Below are 24,362 nucleotides of genomic sequence, written 5' to 3' on the forward strand. Positions count from 1 at the left end.
ACCATGCCCCCACACGCGCACACGAGCCACGGCCCGGACCACCGTCGAACGCTTCAACCTGAGCTCTGTAGCTGCTTCATGCTTGACCAGGTAGTAAAGCCCCAGCCCCCAGTTATGAACGCGCGCGCAAAATCACACCCACTTTGACGCGCGTAAACTATATAAATCCACTCGATGCCTCGAGGCAGAGCAGTGCAAAGCACAAAGCGCACACACACACACACCTCGCCGATTGCTCACGAAACCGATCATTTCCAAGCCTCTGATCCGTCGCAAAATCCCAATCCTTGAGCTCGATCGTCAGCTTTGTGCGCGGTGATGAGGACGTGGCGGCTCGCCGTGCTGGCGTGCCTGTGCGCCGCCGCGGCGGCGGCGCCGGCGGAGGCGAAGACGCACCACCACACGTGGAACATCACGTACCAGTACAAGTCGCCGGACTGCTTCAGGAAGCTCGCCGTGACCATCAACGGCGAGTCCCCCGGGCCGACCATCCGCGCCGCCCAGGGCGACACCCTCGTCGTCACCGTCCACAACATGCTCGACACCGAGAACACCGCCATCCACTGGCACGGCATCCGCCAGGTCATTCTTCATCTCCGTTCCATCCCCCTCGCCGTCGCCGGCTCGCCGGCGATCATGTGTTCGTCCGTGTGGGTATTGTTCTAACGGCAATGTGTCGTCGCAGATTGGCAGCCCGTGGGCTGACGGCACCGCCGGCGTCACGCAGTGCCCCATCCTCCCCGGCGAGACCTTCACCTACAGATTCGTCGTTGACAGGGTAAGCAGCTACTCCCTCAGTTTCAGTTGTAACAAGATGTTTTAACTACTTTAAATTTAACTAATTTTATAAACAACTATAGTAATATTTACATTACCAAATTAGTTTTATGAAATTAATAATTAATTATATTTTATAATAAATTTATCTTGGTTTAAAATTATTACTATTGTTTTAATAACCTTAGTCAAATGTTTTATAATCTAAAACGGAGGGAGTACGTGCAATGATCGATCGATGCTTAGTTCTTTGCTTGGATGGTTGGATGAGCAAATTTTGATTGATTTTCTGGGTGTTTTTGTGATGGTTTCAGCCTGGAACGTACATGTACCACGCGCACTACGGCATGCAGCGCGTGGCGGGGCTGGACGGCATGCTCGTCGTGTCGGTGCCCGACGGCGTCGCCGAGCCCTTCGCCTACGACGGCGAGCACACCGTCCTCCTCATGGACTGGTGGCACCAGAGCGTGTACGAGCAAGCCGTCGGCCTCGCCTCCGTCCCCATGGTGTTCGTCGGCGAGCCCCAGTCGCTTCTGATCAACGGCAGAGGCGTGTTCAACTGCTCGCCGCCGGCGGCCAGCAATGGCGGTGGCGCGGCGTGCAATGCGTTTGGCGGCGAGTGCGGGTGGCCGACGCTGTTCACCGCCTCGCCGGGGAAGACGTACCGCCTCCGCATCGGCAGCCTGACGTCGCTGGCGTCGCTGAGCTTCGAGATCGAGGGGCACACGATGACGGTGGTGGAGGCCGACGGGTACTACGTCACGCCGGTGGTGGTCAAGAACCTCTTCATCTACTCCGGCGAGACCTACTCCGTGCTCGTCACCGCCGACCAGGACCCGTCCCGGAGCTACTGGGCGGCGTCGCACGTCGTCAGCCGCGACCCCACCAAGACGGCGCCGGGCAGGGCCGTCGTCAGGTACGCCTCCGCCGCCGTGGATCACCCGCGCACGCCGCCGCCGACCGGGCCACGGTGGAACGACACGGCGAGCAGGGTGGCGCAGAGCAGGTCGTTCGCCGCGCTGCCGGGGCACGTCGAGCCGCCGCCGGCGAGGCCCGACCGCGTCCTCCTCCTCCTCAACACGCAGAGCAAGATCGACAACCACACCAAGTGGGCCATCAACGGCGTCTCCCTCAGCTTCCCGGCGACGCCGTACCTCGTCGCCATGAAGCACGGCCTCCGCGGCGAGTTCGACCAGCGGCCGCCGCCGGACAGCTACGACCACGGGAGCCTCAACCTCTCCTCCCCGCCGGCGAGCCTCGCCGTGCGCCACGCCGCGTACCGCCTCGCCCTGGGCTCGGTGGTCGACGTGGTGCTGCAGAACACGGCGATCCCGCCGCCGAACGGGCGGAGCGAGACGCACCCGTGGCACCTCCACGGGCACGACTTCTGGGTGCTCGGCTACGGCGAGGGCAAGTTCGTGCCGGAGGTGGACGGGCCGGGTCTGAACGCGGCGAGCGCGAGGGGCGGCGCCGTGATGAAGAACACGGTGGCGCTGCACCCGATGGGGTGGACGGCGGTGAGGTTCAGGGCGAGCAACCCGGGCGTGTGGCTGTTCCACTGCCACCTGGAGGCCCACGTGTACATGGGCATGGGCGTGGTGTTCGAGGAGGGCGTCGACGTGCTGCCGCGGCTGCCGGCGTCCATCATGGGGTGCGGCCGCACCAAGGGCCATCACTACTAAAAACTTGTGTTATCCAAAAAAAAAAAAAAACTACTAAAAACTTGTTGTTCTTATACTTCATGGTGACGAACGTCCAACAGCTTAGTCATCATGTGTCAAAACATTACTATAAGGGTTGGGATTTGGGAAGTTTGTTTTCATTAATTTTGTAAACATAGTGACCACATTGGTCAATTGTTTTAATATTGAATAAGAGCATCTGCAGTGTGAACATTAAATCAATTTTAATGTATATTGAACAATGTATATTTGTAGCTGTCGAATCGTATTTATCAGAGGACAAATTGAACTTCGAATTAGAATCGAATGGAACGAGTAAAAAATTATTTGTTGTGTATGCATGCATGAAGGACAGACTAGTGATTGGCCGATTCTTTTTTGCTGGTCCCACAAATCGATTGTAATACTGCAGTTACTAAACTGAAGTTTTGTTTGGCTGGTTGATCGGACTGGTCGAACCAAACACTACATATTATGCCCTAAGAATTAGGGATCTTCCGTTTGTTTAATATTCTTGGCAAAAAAAAAATCATGACTGATAAGTATAAACATAAACGAAAAAATTAAAACCGTAAGCATTCTCATTGATCTTTCAAAAATATAAGACAGAGTATTCTGCTTCAAATTTCCCCAATGTTTATGGTGAAAACAGAGTGCAATCAGGATGTTACTCTCCGTGCGATTTCGAGGCAAAACTCCAACAGATAGACTTCATCTCCAAGCTGGATTGTGCATCGCTTCAGGTGGCTCGATGAAACAAATCTGAATCCAAGAATCATCCACTTCATCTGCACTAAAACTGCCATCAAAACGTAGGGCCAGCCCGTGCGTATTTTTGCAGTTAACCCCCTTTGATCTTCGCCGCACGATATATAGATCGGACGCAACTCGGGCCCATATGGGATTGCTAGCTTGGGCCGGGCCGATGGAGCAAACAGTAACTCGGGCCATACGGCCCATGTCGATTGGGCCGGCAGCCGGCTAATCATTAGTTGGGCCGGAACGGGATTGCGTGCGTGCGGCGGCCGACGACGACGACGGCTGCCTCGTCGTCTCCGACGAGCTCGCTCGCCATGGCACGCTTCGCGACAAGCACTAGAATCAGTTTGCACTTTCTCCGGCGGGAACCCACATGGCTGGAGACCGAGACCGGCGGCCGCGGCTTCAGAGTTCAGAGTTCAGACAACGAGACCATCACCAAACACTGACATCGATCTGCGGTTTTGGACGGCAGTTAATTCCTACAGACGGTAGCCTTCCCAAATTGGTAAGTTCGGCTGTGTCTGGGAGTCTAAAGTCCCCTTGAATCATAAGAATTATAAAAAAAATAGGAATAAAAGAATATGATTCTAGTAGAAATGTGATTGTAAAATAGAGTATTATAAAAAAAACATAAGAATAACCGTTTGATTGAACCACATAAAAAATTGTAGGAATTGAATAAGAGACAAAGACTCAAAAGGAATTTTAAATGATATGATAGGATACAATCCTTTATTTAAATGCCTTTCATAAGAATTTTTTTCCATAGGATTAGAATTTTCCAAAAATCCTACATTATTCATGCAAATCAAAGAGGCACTAAGTTCTCAACTCTATTCTCTCGTTTATGCACACACACTTTTCAAATTGCCAACCTTGTATTTTTTTAAAAAAAATATGTTTTAAAAAATTATATTAATCTATGTTTAAAAACAATTATCTAATACTTAATTAATCATAAACTAATGAGTTATTCCCTTTTACATGTGAGAGGAATTAATTAGTTCCCAACTCAAACTACCGAACACAACCGTCGTAAACGCACTCTTTCGTCACCAAGCTGATCAAAATGCAGGGTTGCCACGAACGTAGTGTTCCTGACGAGTTGTACCAAATCGGTACGTTGAGGCTACAAGGCTACAAGCTGATCGAAATGCAGGGTTGGCATGAAAGTAGCGTTCCTGACGAGTTGTACCAAATCGGTACGTCAAGGATACAAGGCTACAAGCTGATCGAAATGCGGGGTTGGCGTGAACATAGCGTTCCTAACGAGTTGTACCAAATCGGTACGTTGAGGCTATAAGTAGATTCACGGATCGACCCACTTATATGCTCTCAGTACATGCAACCCGAGTTCAAAGTATGCCCATGTTATCACCATGTGCAAGCAACAACGATGTACACATCCAGCGCGGTTCACAGTTTGCGTTGCCCAGGATTGCCCGGAAACTAATCCTGTGGTGACTATTTGTACAACCTAAGAGCGAGTGCAGTAGCAAGCTACAAGTCACCTGTAAGCACATGTGCAGTAGAGAAGAGAAGAGAAAGAAGGAAAGCGAGCTTCAGATTTATAGCCAACTGCAGCACAGACTCTAATACATTGTGTGTGTATGAGATGTGGGACCATATATTAATAGTGTAGTATATAACTATTGTATAAATAAGCTATTAAATTGGCTATAGATGAACTAGAGCTAATAGTTGGCTATACTATTAAACTTGCTCAATATATAGCACTATCTAGAACGATACTACTACTACTCCCTCCGTCCAAAAAAAGACAAACCCTAGGTTTTCGTGTTCAATGTTTGATTGTCCGTCTTATATGAATTTTTTTATAATTAGTATTTTTATTGTTGTTAGATGATAAAACATGATTAATACTTTATGCGTGATTTGTCTTTTTATTTTTTTTCATAATTTTTAAAAATTAAACGGACGGTCAAACGTTGGATACGGAAACCCAGGTTTTTTTTTTTTTTTGACGGAGGTAGTACAATATGTCGCAGCCATTAATGCACGGCGGCACCCGTACGTACGTCGTCGCCCACGATTTCCTCGCGTACCTGCTGCTACTGTCTCCTCTCATCATCGTTGTCTCAAACCGAATGGGACTTCCTCGCGTGTAACACGTTGCAACAAGGACAAGAGAATCAAGCTAGATCGGGGTACATTATATTATAAACACGTACCTCGATCGCCATCAGTGCTCCAGCTTGCATTCTGTAACACTACCATAGATCGAGATGGTAACAACTCCAACCCTCGCGTTGCACGTTTAGATCATATATTAATTAGATTATATTAGACAAGGACGGTCCCTAAGTATATCATCTAGCTAGATGCTTAAACCTTCAGAATACATTTCCGAGTTTCTGTACTTGTCTTCGGTGCGACGTCGATATAGATTCAAACGAGTTCCAACCTACCCTACTCCATGAGCTGACGTGATATACTAAACATGACATATCAAAGTGATGCCTAGCTATGCGTCAATAGTATTTTCTTAATTTTATCTTTTCTCGTCTTAGCTTTCTCCCCTCCACCTTAATTTTTTTCAATATTTTTTTATTTTATCTTTTGTCCTCTCTACCTAAAAGGAGAAAAACATTTTTTTTTTAAAAAAAATACTAATGATCTGTAAAAGTCACCATGACATGCTACATCACCGTATGGAGTAGGATAAAGCTCATTTGATCATATATGATATCCAAAACAAGTTTAATAATTTGAAAATATATTTTAAGAGTTTAGAGATCTAGATAATGTATCTGCACACAAGTTTATAGCCCGTTCGTACACTTAACTCTTAGAATATATAAGTATTTTTTGTAAAAAAAAATAATGCACTTCGGCAGATCTTTGCTGTGTATTAGCTTATAATTCCTGTTACTTCATCCGTTATAATGCTAGATTTTAAAAAAATAATTTGGAGGGAGTTGCGTACTGTCCGAAACACGAATGAGCAAGCCATCTCTGAAATGAAGAATAGATACGATTGATAATAATGCACATGCACCATATCACCACGTGTTTTGTGCATAACACTGCGTCGTCAAAATTACCAAAGGGTGCAGAGAACAGGAGATACCACTAATTAATTAACACCTGTGCCAGCATTTTTCTTGTAAACCGTGATCTACTTCTTCCGTCCCATAAAAACAAATATAATATCGTTGATAGTGAGATTATGTCAAAAAAATCAATAATTTTAAAACAGGAGGTAGTACCATACATAAGAGAGGTGGTTAAATTTATGATGCCTTGACATTCAATTTCATATCATAATAATTTTGCAGGTCCAAATAAATCTATATTATACTGCTGTAATATCTTGCAAGCCTCAAAATATCAATTAATTTGACACCGGAGAGAGTAGCATATCACAAATCATTCCTTGGTACGTGAGATTCTGTCGAAGACATCAATAACTTTAAAACCGGAGGGAGTACCATAAGAGAGGTGGTTGAATTTCTGACATTCAATTTCATATTTTAATAAATTCGCAAGTCCAATAAATCTATAGTACTATTAGAATGTTTTTTCAAGCCTCCAACTTCAACTAAATTGACATCGGAGGTGTAGCATTATAATTAATCATTCCTTGGTATATGAGATTCTGTCCAAAATATCAAATAGTTTTGGAACTGGAGGGAGTACATATATAAGAGAGGTGGTTAAATTTATGAAACCTTGACATTCAATTTCATATTATAATAAATTCGCATGTCCAATAAATCTATAGTACTATTATAATATATTTCAAGCCTCCAAACGTCAACTAATTTGGCACCGGAGGGAGTAGCGTCACAATTAATCATTTCTTGATATGTGAGATTTTTGTCCAAAAATCTCAATAATTTTAAAACTGGAGGTGAGCACCATATATAGGAGAGTGGTATTCGCAGGTCCAATTAATCCACAATACTATTATAATATTTTTCAAGCCTCCAAACTTCAACTAATTTGACACCGAGTGAGTAGGATCACAATTAATCATTCCTTGGCATTGTGAGATTTTATCCAAAACATCAATAATTAGGGAGTACCATATATAAGAGAGGTGGTTAGATTTATGAACCTTGAGATTCAATTTCATTATAATAAATTTGGATGTCCAATAAATATATAGTACTATTGTAATATATTTCAAGCCTTTAACTAATTTGACACCGGAGGGAGTAGCGTCACAATTAATCATTTCTTAATACGTGAGATTTTTGTCCCAGAACATCAATAATTTTAAAATCCGAGGGGGACACCATATATAGGAGAGTGGTATTCACAGGTTCAATAAATCTATAGTACTATTATAATATATTTCAAGCCTCCCAAGTCCAAATGTTAACTAATTTGACACCGGAGAGAGTAGCGTCACAATTAATCATTCCTTGATATGTGAGATTTCTGTCCTAAAACATCAATAATTTTAAAATCGGAGGGAGCACTATATATAGGAGAGTGGTATTCACAGGTTCAATAAATCTATAGTACTGTTATAATATTTTTAAGCCTCAAAACGTCAACTCATTTGGCACAGGAGGGAGTAGTACGTGATATTCTGTCCAAAACATCCATAAATTTTAAACCAAAGGGAGTACCATAAGAGAAGAGAGGTGGTTAAATTTCTGAAACCTCGACATTCAATTCATGTTATAATAAACTCGCAGATCCAATAAACCCATAGTACTATAATAATATTTTTCAAGCCAAATCGGTTCATATCATTTTTTTAAAAAAAATAGTGATTTAGAAACTAATGATCGTCAACGTTTTATCAAAAGTCCGACCGTGTCTTACTCCAAACATAAAATATTTATAATCGAAGATAGTATACTTCATTTGTCTTAAAATATTACAATAAACTTTGAAGTAGTTTTGGGACGGAGAAAGAAGTACTCCATCCGTACTCATAAAGGAAGTCGTTTAGGAAAATGTTTAAGTCAAACCTTAGGAATATAAATCATGAATAACTCTCAAGTTGTTGAATTTGAAAATGTAAAAATTATATGTATAGATTTTTCTTGAAAAATACTTTCATAAAAGTATAAATATATCACTTTTTGAATAAATATTTTTATGGAAATAAAAAGTTAAAGTTGTATTTTAGAGATCGTGTTGCTGTTCTAAACGACTTTCTGAGGGAGTACAAATATTGAGGTGTTTTCCATAAACTTGAAACGTTGGGATTCAACAAGTGCTAGTGCAAATTTGACCGCCAACGCAACCAATCAATTGCACAGTTATCCACGCCAACACCGGAAATAACTGCCGAATAAACAAATCCAGCCTACCATTATCCTCTCGTAGCGTAGACGTCTCCGCCCATTCCCAATTTCCCATTCCCCCCTCTATTTCAACATCTCCCCCCATGTCTCTCCTCCCCCATCTCGCCATTCCTCTCGCCATTTCAATTCCACCAACGCGAGAGAGAGAGCGATCGAGAAGCAAACCCGACCCGACAACCAATTTCTCCGACCCAATTCGCCTCCTCCAAGATTCTTGCGCCACCGCCGAGGAGGCGATCGGTTCTTGATTTCTTGAATTCGATTCTTGAAGAATTCTAGGGGGTGGTATGAGGTCGTCGGCGACGGCGGCGGCGGAGGCGGCGGAGGCTGACCAGTCGAGGGCGATGTACGAGCTGTGCGCGCTGCTGCTGACGGTGCTCCGGGCGTGGCCGGAGGAAGGGGGCGGGCGGGGGGCGGCGGCGTGGCCGCGGCAGGTGACGGCGGCGGGGGTGGCGTCGATGCTGCTGGGGGCGTCGGTGGCGCTGATGCTGTGCGGGTCGGTGACCTTCATGCTGGGGTTCTTCCTCATGCCCTGGGTCATCGGCCTCGCCTGCGTCTTCCTCCTCGTCGGGTTCGTCACCAACCTGTCCGTGATCTGGAGGGCCATCCTCTGGCCCGCCTCGTGCTCCTCCTCGCCCAAGGTGGCCTCCACATGTACGTGATCTTGGCCGTTTAGGAGTAGGGCTCCTACATGTTTGGGGACAAAAGGGAAGAGGCTCCTCTTTTTACATGTTTGGGTTAGTCAGGATTGGGGAATTCACTGTGGATTCATGCGTAATTTGGGGGGTAAATATGATGATTGGTGGTGTTTCTTGGCTTTATCAGAGTTCAAAATGCGCTAAATTGAGCGCCTTTGCTTAAATTATGCCCAATTGTGAAGCATCTGTCATACTTTGGGTGCTTCTCTGAAAATTGAGATATGTGTAGCTTCTGTATTTAAATTGTGGTTTTATTAGGATTGTTGCGTTGATTTAGTTCGGGAGGACATCATTCCAAATAATGTGAGCAGCTTGTTGTCGTAGTTAAAATAAAATTGACGCGATGGTAAGAAGTGGAAAGGGTCAGAATTGGTGGTTGTCGATGCAATCCAGATGATTCTCAAATGTTTTGGATCTCTAATTTGATGTAGAGAGGCTGGCTATAGCTTCAGGTTGATGAAATTCGATATTGAAAGGGAGTAAGGGACTAAATTGCGTCGGTGAGCACCGACCATATGAACTGAAAGGGGGAAAGAAGCTGTAAACATATAGAGTCAAAAAGGGCCATATAACAATGAAATGGATGCCTGAGCGCTTTCGTGCTTGCTAAGTAGGAGACCAGAAAGCTTAAGTTTATAACTTTGTTCGTTTCGACGGGATACAAGCTGAGTTTCTTAGGAACAAAGGAGCTTGAGAGGAATTAAATGCAACTAGTGACAATCGAGAAGAAGAGCTTTCTTAGATTCCCAGGAAGAATAGAATAGCCTAGTTAAGCTTGACCTAGTGTATTCCTTTCACCTTTCAAGATTTCACTGTCAATGCATCTAGAAAAATTGATATAGCTAGTTAATTGTTGAAATTAGAAAATACTTTATATGGGTGTAATACAGGTGAAGCTGAACCTCAATTTCCCTGCCAACCTTGATGTGCTTGTTCCTCACAAACGAACAGTATTCTACATCAATTTTCTGTGGTAAATTAATGCAGATGTATTAAGTTCACCATCAAGATCAGCTATTACAACCCAAATAAGTTCAAATATGATATCAGTGCAATTCCTTTCTTGGTCCTACTGACTGTAAACAGTATCATGCCTATATCACTATTATCATCACTATCATGCTTTTAAGAGTTGTTGTCTTTATTGCATTCATACCTATTTCCAACGTTATCGTATAACAAGAGCTTTGGATTGTATCTTCTGGCAGGGTATATATTTTCCAAGCCTCCATTCATGTCCTACATGTGAAGTTGAATGAGAAGTAGGTTCTCATGGAGGTGTATACAAGCAGAAGAGTTTGGGCGGCATTACGTTGTTGCCATCCTATCTTTTCCTTCCCGGACAACATTTTTACCATGTAACGCCGCAACAAGCTTAGATGGTTTTATATATTATAATTAGGATGGCAAGCTTTAACAGAAAACTTTGTACATATGGAAAAAGAACGGTTTGGTTTTATTATTTATTACATGTATCCTATAATTGTTTCAGAATTGGAGAGTTCTTTTCCTTCAAGGTTTGTATCTTGTTTTTGCTCAACTGGCACTGTCAGACTGATTGTCTCCAATCTTATGGAGCTGCTCTGTTGCCTCTGTTTTGGTTAGAATGGTTACTCTGTCTCAAGGGCTCTGTTTTGGGAACCAGGATTTTTCTTGATTCATGCCATAATTGAACTATTCGGTAATATAAAGGGATTTTGGCAATGTATTTGCACTTTCAAGATCTCTTATATTTTGGAACGGGATAGTATTTCGGTATGAATTCAGGCATTCTGGACATGACCTAACACCTGGATCCTTGTTAAGACAGCAAGATCTGAAAGCTCTGTATATCTTCTGATATCTGAACCTGAAAATGGTTAGTAGCATCTGATTGCTACTGGCAACTGTCCATGCATGCTGGAAGCGTTGAGTAGGTCCCAAGATGGCCCGTGTTCAGACAACAGCAAGGAAAGGTTTGGGTGATTAGGTCAAAAGTATGGGTCTTGAAAGCAAGAGGAGAGCAACCCCAGGAAGCAAGCAGTGGCCATTGCCCTACCACCACAAGAAAGCTCTGCCAGTTTTGTTTTCTGAAGCTACACGTATCAACGTCAGGCAAGCGGCTGCGAACGTCAGATTTGCGCATGCCGTTGCGCAGACAGAAAGAGAGAGAGAGACTGTTGTTAACTTATTAACCGTAGCTAACATTTAAATTTTAAAACTAAAATATTTTAGTGTTGATTCAGATATTTGCATCGAAGTCTATCTTTGGGTATTGGCTTTTCAAACTATTAAGAATGGTAATAAAAGGTTTTATCCATAAATTGTTTTTACCATCCGTTTTAAATTGCTTGGTTTGTTCTAAGTCAAGAATTTTTATATTTAATCATTAATTTCTATAAACTCGTATAGTTTAACATCTCAATATTTATATTTTTAGATTCACCATGAGAAATATTTTCATAATATATAATTCATGTATTGTTAACTTATACGGTTTTCTAAAAATTGGTAGTCAAATATAGATATGTTTGGTTTAGAACAAACCTAAAACGACAAATAATTTGAAACAGCAAGAGTAGCTTATCATCCGTGGCTTAAACGATCAAAAATTCTTTTCGGTTGTTTTCAGCTGTGGCTATTTTGAATTTTAATTTAATTGTAGAGTTAACTTAAGAGGCATTTTGTCGCTTTCATCACTCAGCCATGACTTCTGGACCGAAAACAGAAAGTATGAAATTCTTACCTTGAAATGATTTCATTTTTAATATACGATCAAATCCCCAATTGCTACAACTTACAAATGTCGCAGTGCAGCTATGCAACTATGTTCAGTTGAAAGCTGTGCAGTCTCTTCTGATCTCTCCATGCTTCCCGGACTTGACTCCGACCCTGCCAAGCTTGACCATAGCCTCCTTGAACGCCTCGAAGAAGAGCGTCTGGTTCTTGGCGAAGCCGGTCACCGCCGGCCGCGACGCGGCGTCGGCGTAGAGCTCCTGGTCGGAGGTGAACAGGCCGAGGCCGCCGGCGAGGTTGGCGTAGTAGGCGTTGTCGAAGGCGGCCGGGGTGATGGGGTCCATGTTGACGGCGATGGTCGGCGCGACGTCGCGCGGGCACGCCGCCATCAGCTGCCGCGCGTACGCCGGGTCGTAGGACGGGTCCACGCCGCCGCCGACGCGGCCGTACAGCCGGCCGGCGAAGCGCGTGCAGTGCGCGAAGCCGACGGTGTGCGCGCCGGAGAGCGCCACCATGTCGAGCACGGTGAGGTTGTTCTTGGCGAATATGGCGGCGAGGTCCTTGACGCGCATGTCCGGGCCCGGCAGCTTGCCGGCGACGCCGCCGGACTTGGAGACGAGGCCGTCTAGCCGGCCGAGCTCGACGGTCCAGCGTGGGCCGGACGACTGCAACGCCATTGATTGATTGATTGATCGACATTGTTAGAGGCAGCAAAGCTTTCGCCATGGCAGGAGGAGGAGGATTGATGGGATGGTTTACCATGGCGACGACGTCCCTGGCGGCGATGGCGAGGATGTCGGCGCAGGAGACCACGCCGGGGCACTTCTTCTCGACCGCCGCCTTGGCGCGCACCACCGTGTCGAAGCCATCGCCGGCGAGCGACAGGTTGTCCGGCGAGTCCTTCTCGGCGTCGTTGCCCCGCGACGCGATCATGACCGACGCGTCACACCCCTGTCAGAAAAGGTTAAAATTCCCCCAAAATAATTTCAGTGCCAATTGAAAACGTACGTAACTTCAATTTTCAAAGTGATCAAAGCATTTGCACACCTATCAAAAATTTAAAGGTCTGTTTAAACTGAAGCCAAAATAAACCTTACTAAATTTTGACAATATTATCAAATTTTTGTATGATTTCTTATGTATTTACTGGAGTTTGATAAAGAAATAAATGGAAATATATATTTAACAACTTTATAAAAAAAATATGGTTTGAAATGACATCAATCTAAATAACCCGGAGTATGAAATCATCATGAAATGGGAGGAATGATGACGTGGACGGCACGGAATTCCGTGTCCGCCACATCGGATACGACAACGTGGCGCCTGGTATTCCAGCAGGGATTCAGAGAAGCATCTGTCGTGAGCATTTGATTACGCAGCCCAGTTGACAGAAAAGGGTCGTGCAGTCACATGGCAGAAGCGACGAGTGCGTGATTTGGAGCTAATCCAGTTGCCATTTCGTACCATTAATCTACTGTTAATCTCTCATTATCTCATACTACTACTCCCTCCGTTTCACAATGCAAATCATTCTATCATTTCCCACATTCATATTGATATCATTTCCCACATTCATATTGATATTAATGAATCTAGACATATATATTTATCTAGATTCATTAACATGAATATGAATGTGAGGAAAGTTATAAAGAATCTCTCTCCTTTCCCTGAGACTAACAAACCAAATTTTGACATGATCTCTGATGCAATTAAATGTAGATTAATGCTGAAAATTCAGAGACCCTCATGCTGCTAAGCTGAATCCTGAATGCATCAGGAAAGCAGCTGAAAAGTTTGTAAGCTTTGCAAGTATGCAAATGCCTAATGCAGAGTAATGCTGAAAAATTCAGTGCATCACAAGCAGCTCTGAAGCTGCAAAAGCTGCGAAAATTTTGCAAGGATTTTCAAATGCCAAATGCAAAGCTAACTACTCGCCGAAATCAAACAGAGGCTATCAATTACGAAAGAAATCAAGAAACCTAGAACCAGAAAATCTGAGGGTGCGAGTGCGACTCTGAAACTCTGACGCCCCCAATTCCGGTTTGAAATCTGAATCAAGAACACGAGGGTTGGTTGGGTCAGTGCCAGCCGCCGCTGCTCACCTCGACGAAGCAGTCGTGGAAGAAGAGGCGGAGCGTGGCCGGGACGGTGACGAAGGTCTCCTTCACCTTCCTCGCCACCACCGACCGCACGACGGACTCCACGCCGGGGCACGTCGACCGGTAGTGCTCCGGCGACAGCCTCGCCGCCTCGCCGCCGGCCGCCGCCGCCATTGCCACCACCACCACCGCCGCCGCCGCCGCGACGCCGTACGGGCTACCACGTCGCTCCATGGAGGAGGAGCTCCTCGAGCTTGTCCTTCCTTCCAATGGGGGAGGAGGGATTAAGCTAGTGGCCAAATGGGGGAGAGGAGTGGAGTGGAGTGGAGTGGAGTGAAGAAGAGAAGAGACAGGAATGGTGGGGGTACAGTACAGTGGTGGAGGAAGTTTGAAGAAATTGGAACGATGTGATGGAAAAGTTAAAAGTTTATATGCGTAGGAAAGTTCGATGTGACGGAAAAGTTAAAAGTTTGAATAAAAAATTAGAATCTAAACAGGCCTAAATATTTGATGTTTATGATATGATTGTTTAGGATATGATTCAATCGAAATATTTATAATTCCAACCATCAATTTTATATCAGAATAAGTTTATAAAATCTAATAACAAGTTTGTAATATTTATGACAATACTCTTTGAGACAAATCTATGTAAACCATTTCTTTTTTAAAAAAAAAACTAAGCATTTGAGAAATTTTTGTGTCGGAATTTTAAAATTTTGTTCTAAAAAGACACGAATATTAGGAAATAACCTAATATCAAATAATTAGAAGGGTGAGACTTCGAACCCAGGTCATTTAGCCCACCGCCTTATGGAGCTAGCTGGAAGACCCTTAGATGTTTCTCTTAAAATTTTGTTCTAAGTATATGGCCACAGGGAGTGTTTGATTTATCTGGAGAAGAGATGATGATCTCATGAATTTGTGTACATTTTGGTAGGATTTGTTCTGTAAAAGCTAAGATTTAAACTGAACAAACAATGGCATTCGTTTCTCTTGAACCATGACAAAACTTTACCCGGTTTTCAGCCTCAGATTCATCCAGAGACTGATGACCTTGTCCCTTGAAACTATGCAATCATCACTGCATCAAGGTTTTTGTTGAGCTTAATAACAGCAGCATGAACTGTGGATGAACAGTGAGGTAGTGTTCTGGTGGAGCTCACACACTCATGAAAAGGTTTCACAGGTTTAGAACTGATTCAAAGAACAAATGCTGATGCCTGATTTCGTGTATCTGAAATGCAACTTTACAAAGTACAGGGCTTCAGGCTACTAAATTACTGACAAAGTTACAACTGATTCAGAGAACAAGTGCTGATATCTGAAATGCAACTTTACAAAGTACAGTGCTTCAGGCAGAATTTACTGAAAAATTCAAGATTATTGGTTATCATCCTTGATGTTGATACGTGTCACGGGCGGCTGTTATGTTTGGTCAGAGATTCCAAACTCGATTGTCAGTGACTCCATGTACCAACCAAACTGGACATTGAAATGCGAATACCAGAGTTGTTATGCTTATCGGCTCAAGCAGTAGTGCCAATCATTATTTGTGAAATCATTATCCATAACACGAAAAAATCCAGTCAGCAAAAGAATTTAGGACCAACCAGACTGCACATGGCTTCCAACTGTATCCTAATCAGATGGTGTGATGTTAGCAAGAAACCAATTTGGTGTCATCTCCTTGGATTTGGTATCGTCTGAGCTTTTCTACCTCCAGACAGCTAAATACAGAAATAATACAGGCTCAATAAACGTTGAATACTTCATACTAAATGGTTATCATCGAAATATGGATTCTGAAATTGTGAAACTAAAGTAGAATGCTGATGAGCTGAAGTTTAGGAGTCTTTGTCAGAAAAGGAATTCTTTCTTCATTTTCTTTCTCAATACTAGCACTCCTGTACCTTGATCGCAAAAAAGGTTTTAAAGCAGTGCGTACCGTGGAAATACTTAGGACCTAATATACATGTGACGATAGATATAATGCACTGAAATGAATCTGATGAGGCGGCAAGTTACTGCAGCACAGTACTGTAAATAACTGAATTACAAAATTCTGAACAAAAATGCTAAATATCTGAGCAGGATGTAACAGATATTGTAAACACATTTTGCAGCATTGAAATACAGTTGGGTTGTTGAGTATAAGGAGACCTACTATCAGAGAATTAGACCCTCGATGTTCCCAGCTTTCGCTCAAAGAGGCGACGCAGTAGGTAGACCTGCACAACACTGGCTGCAATGAGAGCAGCTGATTCAAAGAATGCCTTGTGAACTGCCCTCCTACTCATGTTCTCGTTTACTGCATCAGATAGACAAATATAGTATTACAGTTTTAGCATCAAAACACGTTTATGAGATACTGTAAATTTTGCTTTTGACAGAACATGATATTTACAAAAAAAAAGGGAAAAAAAGAAAAAGAAAAGAAGATGGTGTGTGTTCTCATGTTGTTCATCAATGTAACAAATATTTATCAATTTCAAGATGTTTGGTAATGTGGCATGTGTGGCGGTCTGGTCCAAAGGTTGACATAAAAGGCTGGAGCTCCTAAGGCAGGACAGTTTGTCGGTAGTACAGAAACAGAAAGTTGAGCATTTGCTACAACTCATAAGTTCTATTTATTACAAGATAAAAGAAAACAAGAGATCTTCACATATTACAATTTCGAAAAAGTACTAGTATTTAAAGGAGAGAGTAAGACACGAGGAACATACATATTGCTTGCCGGTCTGTTTGGGCCTCCAACCAGTGCTGTTCAAACTGAATGTTGTAGAGGGCTTCATCCAACTTTGCAATTTGCTCAAACAAGGCGCTGAAATGTTCTACATATTTCCAGAGTAAAGGAATCAACCACATGCTCCTTGCTAGACAAATTTAACAAAACCAGAAAAATGCTTACCATCTTTGGCATGCTGGTCATAATACGAAAAGTGACCAACAAGTACATCAAAATCTACAGTTTCATGGTATGGGGATTTATTGGTGAAGCAGAAGCGGTGAACGCCTCTCCTATGAACTATGAATTCAAACTTATCACTGATCTTGTCACGGGAATCATGGATTTGATTACCATTGGGATCTCTAACCTGCCATATATCAAAGTTGAATCAGTTTTGGATGCGGCATAACTGGAAAGTTCTCAAGGGCTCATGCAAGCATCAAACAAAACATGGAGTCCATATGCAATCCTCCATGCCCGTTATCAGACTACAAGAACGGAAATATCTAGCCAGCTATTGTTCCTTATTAAAAAATGAAAGCAAGAATCTCACCACACTCTACAATTGTGGAGTATTTACATGGATGAAGATTGGACGTAAGAAAAAGAAAAACAAGATCATACCACAAGATCCACGCCATCCTCGGTATAATGCCATGGCGTCTCTGCCTTGATCACAACAAAGGATACATGAACTGTATCTCCTTCATAATCAACATTATGAGAGAAGCACTCTTCCCTATCGATCACGAAGCGAATAGCTGCAGCAGGGCGCAAGAAGGCCAAGATACATAGAACCAACAGAAACCCCAATCTCAAACTCCCCTCCATTGTCCTACTGCAAGAAACACAAAGCCATAGAATTTAGACAGTATCAACATAGGATTACAGAACTACTATCAAATAGCTGTAACATTCTACCCAAAAAAAGACGAGTGAGGTTATTAGCTTAAGAGAAATAAGAACACACAACTGCAGTCTCCCAAATTCACATACTATATACTCCCTCTATCCCATAATATAAGGCATGGTCAAAGTTAACTTATAATTTCTCATATCCTAGAAGGTTTGTAGCAACAAAATTATAACCATATGAAAGTAATTTAAATCTCAATCTAATGATATATTTTTTAACAAATAAAATTCATTTAATATTATACTAACTGTTGGTTAAATGTTTTAAATGTTGAATCTTCAAATGTGTATGCGCCTTATATTATGGGATAGAGGGAGTAGTTATTAAAGGGTTCAAATTCAAAAAGCAGGTAGATAGTGCGGTATTCAAGAAATAGCTCACTGACTCACTCCCTACGACAATGCAGAGACAAAATACAAAGGTAGAATTACTAAAAATCACGTGAATTAGCACATACACACAAATTATTTGTCTCATTCTCACTATTAGACGCACAAGTAAAATTCCCACATCACTGAAGAAGTACGCACTTCCCATGACCTAACTGTAGCAGGCAACAGATGCACAAATCCTCCTAGGGTAAGAGCTAAAACCTCCCATCTAATTGGGGCATAAGAGCAGTGGCAAATCAAGGAGCCGAGCATTCCCGCCAGATCTAGAGAACTCTCCAAGAATCGGCGCGATATGCCCTTTGTCCGCCATCCACGGAAGCAAAATTCAGTAACGAACACGCGAATCACAAACGGCGCATCGAACCGCAGTAACAGAAACAAACAACGAGCAATCTCCCAGCAAGCCTGAGTAGGTCCGCCTCCTCCCAAGAACACAAATCTTAAACAAGAAACCAAACTAGTAAGTCGTAATCTTTCCACCCAAAAAACCGGCTGATTCGACCAGCGAAACGCGCCCGGCGCAATCCAGAAGTAGCGAGATCGAACCGAGCAGGCATTGATGGGGATGGATCGAGCTTGCTCACCTTGGGTCCGTCCGTGGAATCTCTGGCGATCTTGTCCCGCCGCTTCTCTTTTCCCGGGGATTTTTTGTTTGCGAGATCAGAGGAAGAGGAAATTAGAGAGCACGGGAACTTGTCTTTACGTTGGATTAACGGCTTGATCTCGTGGGCTTTTTGGACTTTGTGGCGAGAAGCGAGTGAGGAGCACGTGGGGACACGGGACCCAGGCCCACCTGCCAGTGACAAGCTGATGCGTATAATGGGCCGGGAAATAATTGAGGGAATAAGTTCATTGGCCGTCCCTCAACTTTACACCAAGATTTTTTTTGAAGTCCCCTAACCACAAAACCAGAAATCTTCACCCCTAAACTATACAAAACCGTTCACTCAAGGTCCCTAGGCAGTATATACGGGTGGTTTTGCTGACGTGGCATCCTAGCCAGCAAAAAAAATTAAAATTAATATGTGTGGCCCACATGTAAGTGAGACAATGGTGTGGGTCTCACATTTCTCTGTTTTTTTTCTTTTTCTCTTTTCTTCTCTCCGAGTTCTCTCGAGTCTCGAGCAGGCGCGGCGACCGGGGGGAGAGAGGTGGTCGGCAGCGGAGCGGGGACGGCGGCGGCGGAGAGGGAGAGAGAGGTGGTCAATGCGATGGCGGCGGCGGGAGCGGAGGAGAGATGGCGGCCGGCGGGAGCGGTGAGCTCGGCGGCGGAGATGTTCGAATGTGCCGGGTGCTCGACCACGGGCCCCGCCGCCGCCCGACGAGCGGCGCGCTCTCCCTGTCGACCCTCTCTCCCTCCCCAAGGCGATAGGGCTGCTGCGCTGCCGAAAGAGCTGTTGCCTCCACTGGATGAACTACCTCAGCCCCGACCTCAAGTGCAGCAACTTTCACTGACGACGACTACGAGCTCACCATCAAGCTCCACGCCCTTCTCGACAACAAGTAAGCAAAACAAATTTCAATGTGTTGTCATCTGCTCCGGTTAGCTCTTCTTGTGTTCTTGGTGCTGATTGATTGGTTCTGCAGGTGGAACAGCACATCAAGCGCAAGCTCATGAGCCAGGGCATCGATCCGCAGACGCATCAGCCGGTTAGCGCTGGGACTAGCGTTGCCGCGGCAAGTGAGCTGACCACAACGACCAGCACTGTCGGCTTCCCATCCTTGCAGACGCGGGCGCCGGCGTGAGGGAGCTCGAGAAGGAAGGAGGGAAGGCTGGGAGGGGTCTTCCTTGAAGTTGTCGTCTCCGGCGGAGGCCAAGTCAGCGGCGGAGGTAAGCTCGAGCTCCGCGTCGAGGAGCACCGCGAAGTCATCGCTGCCGCTCGATGACGACGAGGAGGACGGCGACGGCGACTTGGCGGCGGGGCTTATGGCCGAGGGCAAAGGGCGTGCTTTGGTCGGTTGGGGTGGGCTGGATGCGCCTCCGCGCTCGCCCACCTCCGCTCCGCTGCCATGCTCGCCCTCCACCGCTCCACCCGCCGCCGCACTCGCCCTCCGCTTCTCTGCCCGCGGTCGTGCTCGCGCTCGACTGCTCGGCCTGCCGCGCTTGCGCCCGCCGCCGCTCCGCTGGCGCTTGCCCTCTGCTACGCCACCCGCATCTGCGCGCGCTGCTCCGCCTGCCACCGGCCTCCCTCACTGAAGAAGAGAAATAGAGAAGAGAGAAAAGAGAAGAGAAGGAGAAGCGCGCCTGCCGCCGGCCTCCTTCACTGAAGAAGAGAAATAGAGAAGAGAGAAAAGAGAAGAGAAGTAGAAGAAAAAAAAAGTGCAGCTGACATGTGGGACCCACGTATTTTTTAATTTTTTTTTGGCTAACTAGGATGCCACGTCAGCGAGACCACTCATATATACTGCCTAGGGACCTTGAGTGAACGGTTTTGTATAGTTTAGAGGTGAAGATTTCTGGTTTTGTGGTTAAGAGATCTCAAAAAATCTCGCTGTTAAGTTGAGGGACCTCCGGTGAACTTATTCCATAATTGAGCTCCAAGTAAAATCTTGGGCCAACTGTCCAAATTGGGCTAGGCCTAATCTAGAGTTACTACTAGCCCAATATAAACTTACGGTTTCGGAATTTTTTGCGAGCTCGCATCTTAGATTTATGTATATCCATCAAAATTGACATTTTTCGTATGACTTTGACTTTCAACTAATGCAAAACTACCAAGAACTTTCGACATTACAAAAAATTAAAAAAATAACATGTTAGCTTTCATAATTTTGCTTAAATTAAATGGCGGTAAGGCTGTGAAATGAACTTTATGGGGCTATTTACTTTGATGAAAAAAAAACCTTACCAAAATTTAACATTACCAAAATTACCAAAATTTGGCAGCAAACTAAATATAACCACTTTTTTTTGGTAACTTTACCAAAATTTGATAAGACTGAAAATGGCATCAAAGTGATCAAGCCCTATGTTCAGGTTCAGCACAAACGAGTAGCAAAACACACAGCATAAACTCCGTAGAAACCAAACATTGTAAAGCTCTGATATCTTGCATAGTTTCCCAACATGGTCCGGTGAACAGAAAATATATGAAACTAGACTTCAGAAAACCACAGCACTGTCGCATGGTGCTAACTGAGTTCCTCGTCAAAATCATTACACTGAAAAATGAAACTACAGGGCGAGCTCAACGGCGGGGGGCGAATATAATTTAGGTCATCCGCTGGGCGGCCTCCTTAGCGAGAAGCTTTTCCCTGGCCTTGGTCTTCGCCTGCGACTTGGAGCCCATGACGCCGCCTCCCCACTTCTTCCTGACCTCGTCGAACTTGTCGTTGAAGTTCGCCTACAAAGTTATGGTTCACCGAGTTAGCAATGAGGCTAAAGAGCAGAGCACTGGATAGCATGATGATAATGAATGAGAGAACAAGGGATGCCGTGGTTTCTTACCTTGATGGCCTCCAAGATCTTGCTGAACTCAAGCTTGTCCTCGTTCTTGACAGTGGTCAAGCACAGAACAGATGCAGTCTTCTTGTGAACAATCTGCATATGATCATTTGCGAAGGTTGAGCTCCGCTTCCTATTAGCATCTATACTTTCAATAAGTACATTCAATTTGAGTATGGAGAGTCAGGAAATATACCGATCCAAGGCGAGCTTTGCCCTTAACGATGCAGTAAGGGACCTCCATCTTCCTGCACAGGGCTGGAAGCCACACAACCAGCTCAATTGGATCAACATCATGAGCGATGACAACCAGCTGGGCCTTGCTCTGCACGAGAAGCATTCAAATTATCAGTAAAGTGTTTGATTATATGTTCCCATGAATAAGTCTCCTTGATGAGTGACTAACAAAGAAATGAACACATTAACAAGCTCCTGTACCTGCTCAATGAGGTAAGTCACGTGGTTAAGACCATACTTCACAACAATTGGCTTCTTGGCCTCAACGGTTTTCCCTTCAGCCTCAGCCTGGGCCCTCTTCAAAAGCCTCTCCTTCTTGGCAGCCTTGTCCTCAGGGCGGTACTTGAGAAGCATCTTAAACAGGTTGGTTGCTGCAAATAAAGATTTACATCAGATATTTTTTATGCCATTAATTCCTCTACACAAATTAACAATTTAACAGATGAGTTTCCTTGCTTCATTTTTGAAATGGTAACAACTAAGAAATTGATAACACGATCCTACATAACAATGGTGTTGAAGAGACAGCGTTGAGTCTAATCATAGTGATAAACAAACAGAAACATGATAAAAACTGACAACCACCATATACTGCAGCAAAACTTCAATAGTCTGCTTTAGCAATTTTCCATTCTTAAAAGCACCACTTTTGACACAGGGTTAACATTCTATCCTAAAATAAAATTTGGACAGAGAGCTACCATGCCAACAAGAATACCGACACAGCCAGCATTAATTTGAGATAACTATGTTCGACTAGAACACCCAAAAGGTCATCATAAACTGAAGACACATTCATCAGCTAGTCACTACAATTACAAACCTAACAAGGAAATGACATTTGTAACACCTAACCAGTTCGGCCAATTAGCGTTCCAGGTGCAATCCGACATGATGAACGAACTGAGATGTAGATATATACCGAGGTTCTTGTCGAGGGTGCGGGTGAACTGGTTGAGCGCCGGGGGAACCTTGAGGCGCTGCTTGAGGATGCGGCGCTGGCGCTGGATGCGCACCACCTTGGGCCACTTCACGAACCTGTGCAGATCCTTCTTGGGCGGCAGCGCGCCGCCGATGCCGAACTGCTTCGGCCTCTTCTCGAACAGCGGGTTGGTCACCTTCTCCTGCAAGAACCACCAAGCAAAACATCCAAGTAAATCACAAGCCCCCCAACAACGAAACAACGTAGATTTCGAGCAGAGAGACGGCGAGCATTACAGTCTTCTTCTTCGCCGGCACCGGCGCCCTGCCGCCTCGCTTCGGTGCCTGCAAGATTCGCCATCCAAAATCTTACTTAGAGCATCCCAAGATTCACACACAAAATACAAAGCTACAAATCGACGCTGCAACTGAAGAAAAAAAAAATCTAAGCCGGCGGATCGCAAGATCCACGGGAAGAGAACCGCGGGGGGCAACTGGCACCGGAGACGGGAGCTTACCATTTCGCCGGAGGCGAGGGTGGAGCTCTCGGGAGGCGGCGAGGCGGGCGGCGGAGGAGGAGAAGGAAGAAGGCGGCGACTGGTGGTGCGAGGAGGAGGTGGTGGTTTTATAAAGCAATCGTCGGGGCGACGTGGACGCTTCGTGAGCGTCGGATGCGGCGTGGGGGGAGGAGGTGGGCTGTATCCGCCGTCCGTTGCCAGGATTAGGGTTTAGGAGGCGTCACTTGGGCCGTGGGCCTCGTGAATGGAGTGTGAGGTGGTGGTATCTACTGGGCCGGGCCGTAATTGATTGTGAGTCCAGCCCATTTGTTTGGTACTTTTCCATGTAGACCCCTCGCGTACTTTGATATTGCGTGTTTGCCCTTCCGGTAAACCCAATGGCGACGGCGGCGGAGCGAGGCGGCGACGGCGAGCCGCCGGGGAGAGCGATTCGCAGTCTTCCACCGCGCGGGGATTCCCAGGTGAATCTCCCTCGCTCTGTTCGTTCTCTTCGCAGATCTCAAGTCATCAACAACTAGCCTTCTATACTCGTGCTCTGTGTACTGGTAGGATCATAGCGCGCTAGTATTCATGCGATGCGATTTTTGTGCGGTTTGCTTGGGGATTCCGACAGTTATGTCTTGCGATGCTTTGCATCTCCCCTGGTGGACAGTAGGTTTACTTGGTTTCGGGGATAAACTGTAATCGCCTGGTTTTTATTGCAAGTTGTAGATTGGGACTTTGGGAATGGAGGTTCCAGTAAATATTGGTATTTTTACCTATTTTGAAAGTTTGTTGAGGCAATCGTCCAAAATTCTGAATAAAGTTCTATGCCTGGGAACCTGTCAGGGACTATTGAATTTAGAGCTTGATCAAATATCTTCCTATGGGCCTCACTGAGTCATTGTTTCTTTTTTCTCGAACGCGCAAAAGGATTGCACGTCAATATATTAGAAGAATAGAATATTTGTTACATGACGCAATCAGTCAGACCGACTTATGCCAAGAAAGGGGAGAAAAAAGACTAAAATAAATAAGAGACAAAAGACTACTGTGACGGCTACACACAACTCCAAATAGCTGGGAGGGGGCAGAGCCACTACCTTCCTAGGAGAACCCCAAAATTAGCGATACCAGCTAAAGACCAAAGGTGGCCCTCAGAGAGGATGGACTCAAGGACCTCCGAGACCGATGAC

General features: G+C 44.8%; 5 protein-coding genes and 1 pseudogene across 7 annotated transcripts; 3 read left to right on the forward strand and 3 right to left on the reverse strand.

The window, feature by feature from the left end:
• Positions 1–237: 237 nt before the first annotated feature.
• Positions 238–2,722, forward strand: LOC127785156 (L-ascorbate oxidase-like). Its single transcript, XM_052312576.1, has 3 exons — positions 238–582; positions 686–778; positions 1,092–2,722. The coding sequence occupies exons 1-3, from the start codon at positions 319–321 to the stop codon at positions 2,457–2,459; spliced, it is 1,725 nt and encodes a 574-aa protein (XP_052168536.1). The 5' UTR covers positions 238–318; the 3' UTR covers positions 2,460–2,722.
• A 5,809-nt stretch (positions 2,723–8,531) lies between these two features.
• LOC127783600 (uncharacterized) lies at positions 8,532–10,814 on the forward strand. Its single transcript, XM_052310788.1, has 2 exons — positions 8,532–9,163; positions 10,416–10,814. The coding sequence occupies exons 1-2, from the start codon at positions 8,797–8,799 to the stop codon at positions 10,454–10,456; spliced, it is 408 nt and encodes a 135-aa protein (XP_052166748.1). The 5' UTR covers positions 8,532–8,796; the 3' UTR covers positions 10,457–10,814.
• Positions 10,815–11,820: 1,006 nt separating this feature from the next.
• Positions 11,821–14,314, reverse strand: LOC127784414 (peroxidase 73-like). Its single transcript, XM_052311707.1, has 3 exons — positions 14,031–14,314; positions 12,682–12,873; positions 11,821–12,587 (listed from the first exon to the last, which is right to left on the reverse strand). Exons 1-3 carry the CDS (start codon positions 14,259–14,261, stop codon positions 12,018–12,020), a joined length of 993 nt encoding a protein of 330 aa, XP_052167667.1. The 5' UTR covers positions 14,262–14,314; the 3' UTR covers positions 11,821–12,017.
• Positions 14,315–15,265: 951 nt separating this feature from the next.
• On the reverse strand, positions 15,266–18,779 carry LOC127784416 (transmembrane emp24 domain-containing protein p24beta2-like). Of its 3 annotated transcripts, XR_008019485.1 has the most exons (7): positions 18,651–18,779; positions 17,383–17,596; positions 16,939–17,125; positions 16,754–16,861; positions 16,195–16,338; positions 15,641–15,757; positions 15,266–15,512 (listed from the first exon to the last, which is right to left on the reverse strand). XR_008019485.1 is itself a non-coding variant. In XM_052311710.1 (6 exons), the coding sequence occupies exons 2-5, from the start codon at positions 17,587–17,589 to the stop codon at positions 16,205–16,207; spliced, it is 636 nt and encodes a 211-aa protein (XP_052167670.1). In that variant the 5' UTR covers positions 17,590–17,596; positions 18,651–18,779; the 3' UTR covers positions 15,266–15,512; positions 16,195–16,204. The 3 variants fall into 3 exon arrangements, 2 of the variants coding, with proteins under 2 accessions (XP_052167670.1, XP_052167669.1); XM_052311710.1 differs by lacking the exon at positions 15,641–15,757; XM_052311709.1 differs by having other exon boundaries at positions 15,266–15,757.
• Positions 18,780–19,476: 697 nt separating this feature from the next.
• On the forward strand, positions 19,477–19,953 carry LOC127783819 (myb-related protein 330-like; annotated as a pseudogene).
• A 1,132-nt stretch (positions 19,954–21,085) lies between these two features.
• On the reverse strand, positions 21,086–23,264 carry LOC127784415 (60S ribosomal protein L7a-2). Its single transcript, XM_052311708.1, has 7 exons — positions 23,188–23,264; positions 22,967–23,014; positions 22,671–22,872; positions 21,950–22,119; positions 21,708–21,836; positions 21,515–21,607; positions 21,086–21,410 (listed from the first exon to the last, which is right to left on the reverse strand). Exons 1-7 carry the CDS (start codon positions 23,188–23,190, stop codon positions 21,279–21,281), a joined length of 777 nt encoding a protein of 258 aa, XP_052167668.1. The 5' UTR covers positions 23,191–23,264; the 3' UTR covers positions 21,086–21,278.
• Positions 23,265–24,362: the final 1,098 nt, after the last annotated feature.

The sequence above is a fragment of the Oryza glaberrima genome, chromosome 9 (assembly GCF_000147395.1).
Source record: "Oryza glaberrima chromosome 9, OglaRS2, whole genome shotgun sequence".
In the NCBI taxonomy this organism is placed as follows: Eukaryota; Viridiplantae; Streptophyta; class Magnoliopsida; order Poales; family Poaceae; genus Oryza; species Oryza glaberrima.